This window comes from Pyrgilauda ruficollis, unplaced genomic scaffold (genome assembly GCF_017590135.1).
Source record: "Pyrgilauda ruficollis isolate IOZ18807 unplaced genomic scaffold, ASM1759013v1 scaffold39, whole genome shotgun sequence".
Lineage (NCBI taxonomy): Eukaryota > Metazoa > Chordata > Aves > Passeriformes > Passeridae > Pyrgilauda > Pyrgilauda ruficollis.
The window spans coordinates 1,404,994-1,418,729 of record NW_024525378.1 but is presented as its reverse complement, the minus strand read 5'-3'; the positions used below and the strand labels follow the sequence as shown (position 1 = coordinate 1,418,729).

The 13,736-nt window shown below is 36.8% G+C and overlaps 1 protein-coding gene across 1 annotated transcript in view; it reads left to right on the top strand.

Annotated features, from left to right (window-relative positions):
• Positions 1-13,736, top strand: part of CTNNAL1 (catenin alpha like 1) — a 56,495-nt gene that overhangs the window by 37,312 nt on the left and 5,447 nt on the right. The window contains exons 8-12 of the mRNA XM_041476576.1: positions 969-1,055; positions 4,074-4,232; positions 5,675-5,767; positions 6,081-6,231; positions 12,174-12,211. Of these exons, the coding sequence (XP_041332510.1) occupies positions 969-1,055; positions 4,074-4,232; positions 5,675-5,767; positions 6,081-6,231; positions 12,174-12,211 (528 nt within the window). The remainder of the gene's footprint in view (positions 1-968; positions 1,056-4,073; positions 4,233-5,674; positions 5,768-6,080; positions 6,232-12,173; positions 12,212-13,736) is intronic.

Sequence of the window (13,736 nt, the reverse complement as noted above, 5' to 3'; positions counted from 1 at the left end):
CAGAATATTGTTATGAAAAACAAGACACATGCAGAATATCGATTGCATAGACTCCCTTTAACTATAGGAGCTAAGCCTGTGTTTAGCTTGGTGTTAGTTGTTAGCCCTGGTAGGCAGCTGTGCAAACACTGCTCAGCAATAACTAACACCGTGTTGTTAGCACTGCCTTTATCACAAATCCAAAGCAGCAGCATGCCAGATTTATAAAGAAAGTTAATTCTATCCTAGCCAAAACCAGGATACGTGGTTATTTTTAAGCTCTATTACTGATGGAAAATAGTCACCTCTAAATAATTTACAGGCTACATTTCAAGAGATAGAAATAAGAGCCTAGTACAAGATTATGCATATATATGGTCTGTGAAAATACTTGGACATGCACATGTGTGCTTATGCATTAAAAATTTTCATTAATAAATAACCCAGCCTAGTTGTGACTAAAAACACAGTAGCAAGTAAAATAATAACAGCTCACTGAGGTGGATATTTGGTTTCAGCTCAACAGTTTCATTGCAAGGTGAATGTTCTGAAGAATCAATCTTATAATTCAATATAAAATATTTGGTATAACATTTTTAGGTACCACTTTATTTTAAAAGGATGTTTCTATTAAAAAAACCTGCCTTAAATGCTTGTTTTACTTTAGGATGGCCAGGTAGATTTCTGGCAGATGTCATGGAAACCCTTTTCCTGAAAAAAGCTAAGTGATGTTTAGAAATAAATTCCTGTTGAACACAAGCAGTCAACCAGATTGTATTACAAGTGGTTTTAGATTTAAATTTGTGATAACTGTTTCTATAAAAGAATTTTTCTAGTAGAATATACACAGGCTGCATAAGTGAGAGCATTTCATCTGGAAAGAAAAGGCTGTCTTCTAAAGCTTCTTGAGCTAATAGCATATGATGTCACAGTGGGGTTTGCAGGGTTTTTTGTGTAATGTCTTGTTGGTTTCTTTCTTTTGTTTGTAGCAAAATCAAAAGACAAAGGATCTCATGGAAGACTTGGAAGTAGCCATTTTAAAAACGTGCCAATGCATGAATGAACTTAAAAGAGAGGTAAGTGCAGCTTGAGCAAGATAAGGTGAATAAAAGTTTGAATTTCATACTTTTCAAACATGAGGTTGTAAAATGAGATCCTGTACCCAAGAAGACTGTTGCCTGCTAATAGACAAGAGTAACCAAATCAGAATTGCATCATGGAGCTAGCTACATCACCTTGTCCTTACTGATTAGTTGGCTGCATAGGTTCATTGCTGACCCAAAAAAGAAGTGTTTGGAAGCAAGTACTATGTATGTAATCATTATTTTAAATGTAAAGGCAAACTTCCCTTGGGGATGCATACATCACTGTTTGTAAATACATTTTCTTCTAGTGTGTGTCTAGATTAATAAATTACATTTGCAGTTTATTTGTATTTAACCTTTCCTATTGATTTCCTTAGCAGAAATATGTTATGACAGTACTCAGGGCTTTTTTTTCTCAGCAGTTGTCAGATGTGTATGTGTCTGTAGTAAATCATTATTCTTTCCCTCAGTGCAAGTATGCTGGGGTCAGCTTGCATACACACATGGAATAGCTGCCTCATTTGGTACATGGGATGGACTGCACTTGCTGCTCAGGGTCTTCACCCTTCCTGGAAAGGATAGCATTGCTGCCTTGTCTGTTCCACAGAATTGAAGCAAATACAGAATCTGATTTCTGGCAGCTTCCTAAATATTTGCACATGATTCATTTATCTTCTCAACTGCTTCAAATTGCTGTTCTTTTAAACAGATGGAGAAATGAAGATTAAGAACAGTGAGTTTCAACACAGAGCAGTGCAAAGATGTTAGAGACGTGTGGTGAACTTGCTTAGGCTGAGCTGTCAGCTGCTGTAACTGGAAAATCTCAACTGCTGAAGAAATGCTCCCCTTTTTTACCATAGGCAGAATGAGAAATTTTGTCTTCTGGACTATAGTTCCTGCAGCTGTCCTGAAGATTTGAACAGTGCTTTCAATCTGTTTCAGTTCACTGCTGTCAGGCAGAGTGTTGGGCTCCAGAAAGTGGAGGATGCATAATTTTTGCACTTTGATTATGTGCTGGTTTGTAATTTGGTCACCATTATGGAGGAAATTGGTAGCAGAGCTTTTCCAAAGTGACTTTCACTTTGGAATGTGTGCACTTCGCAGTGTTGTGAGATTATCCTTTCTGAATAACATTGTTCCCAGGTGCTGAATGAAGTGGAAGAGTTCCCAGTCAAATTAGGATGTGACTATTTAATTGCATAGATCATAAAGCCACAGGTGGCTGGAATATGTTGTGTGAAAGAAAGGATTCATGCTCTTAGAAGCCAGTTCAGAGAATTATGTTGTTTTTGTTGCTCTCTGTGTAGTGATTGAATTGATCCCAGAGTGGCCATGCTTCTGTACATGGCTGGAGGCTGTTCTGTCAGTCTGACTTGGGGTGCCACAGGGTATCAGTCAGGATTTCTACTGGTTAAATTAAAATACTGTGACTCTAATTAAAATGTTTTTGAGAGCCTGAGTGGCTGAGAACAAAAGACAGCCTTGTTAAAGTAGTTAACTCTCTGTCTTTTTATGGAAGAAACAGAAGTTGTATTTCTTTCTTGAGATGATTTTACCGTTAATGATCAGAGACAGCATTACGTAGAAGTATATTTCTATTTTGGATCAGGATGAAAAGAATCTCTAATGAAAAGGTGATCCCTGCGTAGTCTACATATAAATGAGAATTGCCAGTTCCTACTCCAACATTACAAGCCTTTCAGATATCCTTTCTTCAGAGCTTTGACTTCATTTCTGGGATTAGTGATTTGTGCTAATTTTTAATGCCATGTGAGCAATGTTGTATAAATAGTTTATAACAGGTTGTCATACCTCATTTTTCCCCCTCTAAAAAACAATTGCAGCAGGTTTTGAGGCAATAATTCAGTTGTCTTGTCTTTTATGAAATTAAAAAAACAAATCCAGAAGAACTTAATTCTGGATGCACAGGAAGTACTGCCAGAGGAAGGAGGTAAAAGTGGAGTCCAGTGAATTAAAAACCCAAACATACCATGCCAGTAAACACTCTTCTCTATGGAATGAGTTCCAAGCTCATTGGATTCATAAGAGCTGGAAAAATACTTCCTCTTGAACACCAAGTTTGTTCTGTACTCAGTCTAGTCTAGCAAAGTGAGTGCAATATTACAAGACTCACAGTAGTCCTATGAGTATATTCTGCTGTTTCTAAAGAGGCTGCTATTTCGGTTTTAGCAATGTTCTTAAGATGGGGCTGATTGCAGGGTGCAGGTAACCTAATGACTAGTTACTAGAACTAGCAGCAGCTGCCACTGATACCTGTTTTCAACCAGGGTCCTTCACAGGACAGTTTCTGAGTGCGTGTCTCTGTTTAGACATGTGTTTAAATGAGAAGCTTCTCCTTGCTTGTTGGGAGTGTAGGGAGATTGAGATTTCTTCCAGACCCATCTCCTTGTAGAAAAGGTGCTTTATACTTTCCTAAGGCTGTGTCACAAGCTGACTATATTCAAGCTTTTCTTTGCATCACTGATAATTCTAATTTCTAATACATTATAGGTTCAGTTTAGCGTGGCTTCAGTCTGATTTACACAGTTCAATGTGTAAATCAGACTGAAGGAGGAGAAGTGGAATGGCCATTGTGCTTTGCTTCTGCTGAACTTGGTGACCCACAAATTCATGCACCTGGTTTTTCTCCAGCTGTAACATAATCAGAAAGCAGCGGTGTGATAACTTCATGGCTTCATTTTACACAGCTGCTCTTTTGTTTCTCTCCATATTTGGTTGTGAAGTTGTTTATTCTTGTTTGTGGGGAGAGTTTTTTGGCTTCTTGGGTTTTTTTTTTTTTTAATTGCAGTGGATTTTATCTTTGTTCTTTGAATAGTAATTGAAGAACTAAAACTCCAGATAATAAGCAAGCTGTATATGAGCTTTCATGCCAGTAAAGTTTTTGCTTCTTGAAAAATTAATCTGTCTCTTAAGCTTGTTTGACTTGGTACTGGATAGATTTTTTTTCTATTCCATGGTTTATCTCTCCTTCTTTTAATGCTATTCAAGGTCCACAGTGCAGCAACATCTCTGGCAGCAGATCTTCTAAAATACCATACAGATCATATGGTTCTCAAAGCATTAAAAATCACAGGAGTAGAAGGAAATCTTGAAGCTGTAGCAGAATATACTTGCAAGCTATCAGAGCAGAAAGAACAACTTGTTGAGGTGAGTTCACACCTGCTTTCATTGTATAGGACACTTAGAAAATGAGTGGCTGGATTTGCATCAGTCTGTTCTTTAGGAAGGCTTTGGTCTGTGTTTTTGCAGTTTTACTTTATTTTCCTAGTATGCTGTTGAATTTTGGATTGTTCTTGTCAGGATCTGAGCCAGATATGTCACTGTGGCATGCAAGTGTTGTAGAAGGGCACATTTCTGCCCAATTCTCCTCATGGATCTAAACTCAATCTGTATGTAGACATTTGGCCTAAAGTATTAATTTAAAAAGTAAGTTTCTAGGTCCAAGAGGAAATTATCACCCCTTTCTTTCAAGCAGCAGGCATCCAGTTATAGCTGAATCCAGGTATAAAAGAATGCTGAAGATACACACTAAAGTTTCTTAATGCAGTGAGTTTGATTTTTTGAAGATTAGTCAAGAGGGCCACTGAAAATCTTCCTCCTTTGTGAAAAGCAGTGTGTGGAGGGGATGTCAGCCACGTGTACCTTGTTGCTGTCTCTCTCACAGATGAGCAGAGGCACCCATGCCAGCAGAGACATACCAATATAGATCACTTTGATCTGAAATACGGTGATGCCCGCAGCTGTACTTGCATGGTATCCAATACTCATTTCTAAAAAATTATGATATACAGGCCTTGAGGATTCCTCCCAGAACTATGAACATACAGAAGCAACACCCTTGAACTTCCAGGACTGACAGAACAATGCTTTGAATTTTTAATTTCAACTTTAATGTCCCCTTCATCTGTGGCTATTTAGTGTTCTAGTGAGACATCAAATTTTTTTTCAGGCATAACAAGAAGGTTAAATAGTGCTTGTGTGTGAGACCTTGCAGCATGTCTGATGATGTGCAATAAGTTTCACACATGCTGTCTCTGTCTTACAAATTCCTTTTGATCTGAAAACTTCCATGTTCCTTTCAAGCCAAAGTTCACTCTTAATCTTCCTAGAAAAAAAGATGAAGGAAACAGTATTACTTGCCTAAACTAATTTGACACTGATTTGCTCAAAGATAATTTAGTCCATTGGATGATGAAAGCCTAAATTTTCCACATGGTTGCTTATTGCCGAATAAGCCTGTTCTGATAAAGTTATTTATTCTACAGTTTTTCCAAGTTCTATATGTGTAGTTTTATTCAGTCATAAATATTCATAAATAAGTGAAATTGTTTTTGTTTTACTTTAATTTAGTTATTAAGATTTTCCTTTCTCTCAGTGGTTTTCCACACCTTTCAAGTCAGGATTTAGCCCCATTTTTATTATTAATTCTCCCTGAGAAGCACCCAGCTGTGCAGTCCCCAGGAAATATTTGAAAGGACAATCAATAACTTTGTGTTTGTTTGTACACCTTATTTTTGTATGTACACCTTTTCTCACTACTAATAGATGCACATTTTTTACAATTCTTTTCATTTTTTAAAATAATTCAGATGTGTCGCTTACTGAGGCACGTTTCTGGAACTGAGCCCCTTGAGATAACTTGCATACATGCAGAAGATACCTTTCAGGTCACTGGCCCACAGGTATGTTCAGCTTTTAACTGGCCTCTTTTACTACAGATAAATCAATAAAAAATACTTGTGTGAATTTTTAGGAGACCTAATGTTTACCTGTTCAAAGCATTCATTTCTAAGAAGGAATTTTGCTCTAGTGTTGGGTGGTAGCTAAAAGAATGCACAAGAAAGATCATCAAGCCTGCAACTGTCAGATGAATACACTACAAAGACGTAATAGTAGCAGTTTAATTTTGTGTTTTGCCTGGGGAGGCATTTGTGAATTCATGTGGAGCACTATGTACTAGGACTTGCAGTAGCAAATGCTTTGTTCTTCGTCCAGATAATTTCTGCTGCAGAAACCCTGGCATTACATCCATCTAGCAAGATTGCAAAAGAAAATCTTGAGGTGTTTTGCGAGGCCTGGGAGTCTCAACTGAGTGACATGTCTCTGTTGTTAAGAGAAATCAACGATGTGTTTGAAGGAAGAAGAGGTAAGAAGGCTGTGTAGAAATAGAAAAATGTAACTTCAAATCTAAGAATTTTAAGTGTGATTTAGGAAATTCTGTTTTCTTAAGAGTGGAGTGCAGTAAACAGTTCCACATCCGGTGGGATCTAGGTAGTAATACACAAATATGTTGGGTTTGTATAGGTGTCAAATCAGGCTGCTTATTGAATTTTTTCAAATAAAAGCAACCAAATATTTAAAGGCCTGATTTACCTAAGATTAGCTATGTTTAATCTTCTGCACTGGGATTAAAGTTCTAGCAAAATCGAATGGAACTGTTCAAAGGACACAAAAGTGTTTGACACAGCTCTTTGCCAGCAGTGTCCAAATACGAGGGGTAGTAGGGCTTGGCTTTCACCCACCCCTTCTTTTGTCTTGGTCATATCATCAATTCATGACAGTCAAGATACAACTTGAATTGTGACATGTTTAATTAATGTCCTGTATTGTTGGAAAATACATATATACATATATGTTCTATACTGTCAGCTTGCCTTGTATTCACTTCATAATGTAGTGAATGTAGTTATTTGATTTTTAAACTGCTGTCCTTTCTCCTGGATGGAATTTCTGACGACTCTGCACAATCTTGGGATATTTTCTCTGGTTGGTAAGTTTATTGGTATTTGTACAACATGTAGAAGAAAAGCTTGGAATCTTAAGGAAAAAAAATTCTGTGTCTACTTTTAGCATAGGGTAATTTACCTTTAAAACGAAAGGCATTTTGGTTTTCATTTTTATACCACATAATTTTGTTTCAGATTATGTCTTTAATGTAGCCTGTCACACTTCTTATAGCTATGTCTTTGTTTCAGTCTTTAAGGTATAATTGCATACAGATAGAATGTAATATATAATAATACTGAATGTCTTGTATTTTTAAGAAAATTGCTCAGGTTTGAAAGCTTAGACTTAGCTAAATACGGGCACTTAATTTTTTGTATCTAAGATACAGAAAATGTAAATCCTTATTCAGGTTAGATGACACTTTATCAATGATACAATACTTCATCTTGCTATTGAGACTCTTTTCATTTTCAGACTTGATTTTGTAGTTTAAATTTCTGTTCTTGATTTTTTGTGTAAGCAGTTTACTGCCAGCATTTTAAGCAGAGCAGCAGCCAATCATGGGGTGTAATATCTTAAATTGTTGCTGCTGGCTGGTGAATGAGTGTGTGCCTGAGCCTCAAGACTTGTAAAAAGAAAACATATGTTGAAAATCTGAGGGGGTTTACAGTAATTGTGTGTACTTCAGGTTATTGGCAGTTTGTGACTTTTGAGAAAAACGTGATTGTTATCCCAGCTGTTCTTTCACCTTGGTTTGAAATACACATAAATATGTGCAGAGAGCCTGTTTATGAGCCAGCAGATCTTTTTATCTGTTTGTTTTGGGAGCCAGGGTCAAACTCACTATCCTTAAAAATGATATTTTATAAAATGAAACTTAAATTATGCTATTATACTATTGTTAGTTTGTTGAAATAAATTTGGAATCTTTGGGCTGATCATGCAGTATCTGATTTTTTTCATATTCATACAATGATCTTTAGACCATTTAGATTTATATCTATCTGTGTGTGTGCATACATATATATATATAGATATTACTGTATTTAAAAATAATAGAATGAGAATCATGCAACCACAGCAAAGCATATCCTTGGCTCTCCAAACAAATTGTTCTTGATATCAGATGCCCAGCCTCCTCTGTAGTTAATAACTTTCTCTTGGGGCTGCTGATGGCAGATAACACGTATTCCATAAGTGGTATTTTCCACTTTCTTTAAAGCATCATTTCACAATGTCCTTGCTTGAAGGAGGGAAAGGAGAATGGGTAGGTGGTCCTGAGTGATGCAGTGAAGACTTCTCTTGTTTGGCATAACCACACAAGTGTGTTCTTGTTAGTGGCTCTCATTTCCTCAGTCTTTCTTTCAGCATAAAGTGTTCTGATACCACCACTGGTAAGATATGAAGCATTGCTTGTGTTCCCTCTGTGGCCTTGGGTGTGTTAGATCTTGTATTGCCAAAACACTGTTAAGAAGTCTCTGTTTTCCTTGTCATGTGGCCCAGCCTAGTTAGAGACTTTCCTCTGAATCAGGATTGTTTCCAGGATTATGACCTTAGAAGTAATTTGGTCTCTTATATCCACCTGTCTTCTACAAAGTTTTCCTCTCTGTTGTGGGCTAATTTGGTTTTGTTTGTTTTCTCTTGTTGGACTACAGAGTGACTCTTATAATTAAAAAAAAAAAGGGAGGGAAAAAATCTCACCCAAATACCGCCCCACCTTTTTCCTACTAGAAAATACCCTGAAGTTACTTTGCCACTTCCAACATTTTTCTTGTCTGAGAAAACACAACTGATGATCCAGTAAATAAATGAAACTAACATATTTACTTGCTAAGAGATTGTAGGAGTAGCATTCACAAAACTTTTGCCTCTAAACACAATGGAGTTTCACAATATTTGATAAGGCTTTATTCTTCTCGTAATTCATGACACTTGTCTTAATGTTGAGGTTGGTAAAAGTGTCTTTATTTTACAGACTAAAATTTATCAAGTGCTTTTATTCATAGTAAAATTGTGACTGTATGTAAGAAGAGATAGAATTACAGTAAGAGGTATATTTTTTTTTCTCCTCAGTTTAAAATCTTGTATTTTTGTACTACCAATTTAAATGTTTGGCTTTGTTAGAGAGTTCGGAATACAGCTTAAGATGCAAAAATTGAATGGTGACTAAATGTGCTGGACACATCAAATAAAAGAAGCATTTTTCGGATTACACTAGATTCACATTGTTTATACTCATTTCTTTAATTTTACGAGCAATTGCATAGCTCCTTATCCAGTGGTTTTTTTCATAACATAAAATGAGGTATTTCTCATGGTGAGGTTCCAAATGCACGTGGGAGGAGCTGGATTTAGCTTGAAAGAGAGTATTTTACTCAGTTTTAATGAAATTATACCAGATGCCCAAATTGAAGAGGGCTTCTCCAGGGTAGCAGGATTCACAGGCACAACGGGGTGGGGGAGGTTGGGGAGCACAGCCCAGTAACCCTCATTTTTATTTTAGAAATATTCCTGTGCTGTGCAGAATTGTACAGCAAGGTAGAGTTGTCCTTCTTTTGCTCAGTCCTAAACCACTTTTTAATCCAGTGGTGAGGAGGCCCGTTCTCCGCAGTGTTGGTGTGTCCAGGTTGGGATGAGGAGGATGGCAGGCTCTTGAGAGGATAACCCTTCCCTCCTGCCAGGCATGGGAAGTTTGATTCTGCCCCTAGAGGGATTGTTTGATTCATTTCCATTTAATGCTTAACTCTGAGGCTCTTGCACTTTGAGATGAACCACCTGACAATAGTACCTTTCATCAATCCAAGCTGCTGGATGTCAGCCAAGCTCTTATTTCTAATGTTTTGGTTTGAACATGGTGGAGAAGAATGTGAATAAATGATCCTCTGATTTGCTGCCTTGTAACCTGGGGTAAGAAGTGAGAACAGTTTCTGAAGATAACATACTTCTCTGCTCTCCTCTTTTGTTTTACCCACTTGATTTGAGAGCAGTTGAATGACCATGAGATTTCTGAAGGACTGTAGGTGATACAGGTCAGAATAGGAAGCTCAAATTCTAGTGTCCTGGGTTGACTCCCTGAACCAAGACATCTAGGAAGAGGAGTGAAGCAGGCATGCTGCCATACTCTCAGAAAAGAAGGGACATCAAAAGTGAGAATTTAAAGTTGAAGTAGGGGTATTATGGAGGGAAAACCAGGATTGGAACTAGTAGAAAGCAGAAAATTGGAAGACAGAGAATGAAATAATGAAAATTAATTTTAAGTAAAAAAAATTTAAAAAGGAAAAACATGTTTAAGAAAACACATTAGGAAAAACAAAGGCAGAGTAAAATAAAAAGAAGATCATAATATGGTGGAAAAAGCCTTTTGATATAATAGCAAAGATCAGACACACAAACTAAGGAATTAAATACCTAAAAAATTACATATGTATATTGTTAATGTAATCAAATAAAAGTTCTGTGATTACACTGATAGAATTAAGTATTTTCTGATTAAGTAGGATTATATCTGACCTGAGTTGATCTGCTCCTTTGAAAGGTTTGGTATCTGTGAGTCTGGTGAAGTGTGTTTTTTGTGTGCGTATTTTGTGATCTTTTTGTGGGTTTTTTAAAATGTTCCAAGAAATAAATAGTTAGATCTTTCTTCTTGTTGAATATGGTGAGCAACGAAACCTTGCTAAGCCAAATAATGGGAATTACTAGAAGAGCAAAGGCAATTTTTATTTTCTTACTTCTGTTTGTCACCACTTTCCATTTGGTTTCTGTAATTTGAATGCCTGCCTTGTGTGTGCAAGTACTGTGTCATTGCAGTGAGCATTTTTATTCCATTAGTTATGTCAAAGCTTTCTGTGTTTGAACTTTTTAACAAGACACAACAAGTTTTTACATAGCTCCAAGGAGATCTTTTATGCTGCAGCATTTAAAATTGCAAGTTCACTTTTGTTCTTGGTATGTCTTACATGCCCTTTAGCTGATGTTTTGATGTGTAGGATGTTGTAAATGACTTCTCATCATTTGTATTGGTCTTTAGGGAGAAATCTTGCTTGGATACATGTTTGGGCAATTAATATCCGAATAACACTGCATTCTGAAAAAAAAATGGTTATGCAGCTTGTGCCCTGTTAGCTCATTCATCTTTTGCAAAATTGCATAGGGAAAGGAAAAGGTGATCTTAGAAAGGAAGGTTCCATTTTGCTTATTTTTCAAGAGGGTTGAAGGACACTTGTTGGCATCCTAAAATTGTAGGAATCAGTTGCCTAGATACAGAGATTATGATCTTCCTGTTATGTCAGGAGATAAAGGGCATGCTTTCAAAAAATCCTGAATGCACAAAAGAACTGTCTTCTGAGGACTCAGAATGGAATTTCTCTAGAGTTGATACAAGAGGAGGAATTAGCAATTGTAGAGGGGTTTGTTGGTTGTCCTTTGCTGCTATGCATCGTGTCTATGTAAACCTGTACTGACATCCATTGTAGTAGCCCTTGGGTTTTAGTTAGTGGGGGTTTTTTGATTGTTTCTGAGGTTTTTGGTAATAACAAGTTCTTAGTAGCTCTTAATTTTTTTACTTATTTTAATTTGGTTTAGCAGACTTTCCTCTCCTGAATCTATTGTAATAAATGTAAGTCTTCATAGACTATTATGTCTTCTGGTAATTGAAACTCTAATCTTAGGCTGTTAGCCCAGGCAGTGATCCTTCTTGAAAATAAATTCTTCTTAGCAACTTTTAGGTAACATCCAAAAATATTTTTTTCTTTCTTAATTTGTTTTGCTCAGACTTGGAATATTTTAGGCTCCTGGCCATACAAGAAACAATTCAATAAGTGTGTAAAATGCTGTAGAACTTCCTTCTTCATAAAATACAGCACATGTGGGATACGTATAGTACAGTACAACATGAGAGTTTTATTTGTATTACTTTGGAAAACCTGCCTAGGTATTTCTCACTAGTGGCACTGTCTACTCCAAATTTCAGACCATTCAACCCATGCCAAGAAAAGCCATACATGGAGCTGCAATTTTATGTTCTGTATTCTGCAACAAAATGAGTGCATGTAGCTAGTGAATCATTGGAGAGAGTTGCTTTACTTCCTTGTGAAATATAGAAGGCTAGGAATATTACTGAGGGAAATGCTCAGGGAAGCTTTCTTAATTGCCAGCTGCTAAAATCTGAGCAGTACAGAGCTCTTGTCCTGTCTCTGAAAGCATGATACAGAGGATCTTCTGCAGTACTCAGAGAGGAGGAATTACAGGTAAGTAATTTGCTTTTATAGTACTGCAGTTTAAGGAGGGATGAAGTAAGGCATTTGATCCCACTGATTAAAATCTGCATACAAATTTTGGTATAAACCTGTGTGTTCTTCATAGGAGAGAAGCGAGTCTACCTATCACTGCCCAGACCAGGGGTAAGTTGCTTTTGGGTTTGTTGTGTTTACTTTGTATCTCCTGTTCTCTGTTTGATTTCTTTCCCTGTCACAACTCGATGGGGACCTAACAATATCTTGGTAACACACATCCTGACTGAATGGCTGACAGTAAAATATCAAAGTTTGTCAATTTATAAAAGTGAATAATAAACAGAGTGAAGACAAATCTAACTAGTTATGTTATGTGCTTTAATCACTTTGATTGTACATAAACTTTAATTCCTGCTCATTAATTTTTTACCATATACTCTACTTTCATGTTATATAATAAAAAAGTGCATTGTTGCTATTAAAACAGTAGGAACATGCTGCAATATACTGAAAATTAAAAGAAAAAATAAATCATACTGCCAAAACTTAACATTGTAGCCTAAGTTAACCTATTTGGAACAAGGGTTCATGTTCGAGCCTGTTGTAGCCTCTTTAAATAATGGGTTCTTGTTTCCTTCTTTGATCTTAAGTGTGTTTAATGTAGAGAAAAAAGTTACAACAAATGCCCAGTTTTTAGGTGTGAGGTGTTTAATATCCTTAGCTGATTATAATTGATATGACTTCTGAGAGTGTCTATGTGTTAGGAAGCCTCCTAAACCTTGTTAGTGTCATGTAATCAATCATTTGATTCACTTGCTGTAAACTGAATCTTTCCATGGGCAGGAAAAAAGGAAAGAATGGTCTCAAAACGTGCATTAAGTTCTAGCTTGTTTCTTTCTCTCCTTGGCTTTCTTTCCTTAACCTCTAGAGGAATTTGGGTTTGAAATGGTCCTCTGTCTCCATGTCTTCTGTTGTGCACTTCTACAGCTTCAAACACAATACAACTTCTGACCCTTAATGAAAAGATAGAAGCTTTATAAATCCAATATTTATAAAAAAGTTTTACAAAGCCAATCTGCAGATTTAAATAGAGTATGTTAGGCTGCATGAGCATGGGTGAATTTCACAGTTATGGAACTAAATATTGAAACTTTGGATAGGGTTTCTGTCCCTGACCAGTTTGACTAAGACACATAGCTTCTGGATGTCATAACTTAGAGATTAAATGTTTGAAGTCAGAGTCCCACTTATGGATTCATATGTTTTTAAAAATACTTCCATAAAAATTTTTAAACAGTTTAAACTGTTAATTAAAACAGTTCTGCTTTGTTATTGTTTGAAAGGTTGCTGCCTTCTTTTTGAGTTTTGCAAGATACTTAACACTGTGGGCAGTTACAAATGCACAGTTTGAAAGTAGACAGGAAATGTGGATTGCATCCACAGGACACCAGTTTCTTCACAGAGTGATTTTTTTTGCCTAGCTGATGCTCTGAGCTTTGGAACTGCCTCTCTTCCCGGTGCTGTTCCTCTCAGCAGAGCCTCTCCTCCCCCTGCTGCCACCAGAGATCTGCTGTGCCAGGCTGGCGCCCACACTGTCCCTGCACAGAGGCCACACTGTTCCTGCCAATCTAATTAGATCACATTTTTGTTACATCTGTTTAATTGCCACTCTGCTGTTTGCTGGTAATGAGTG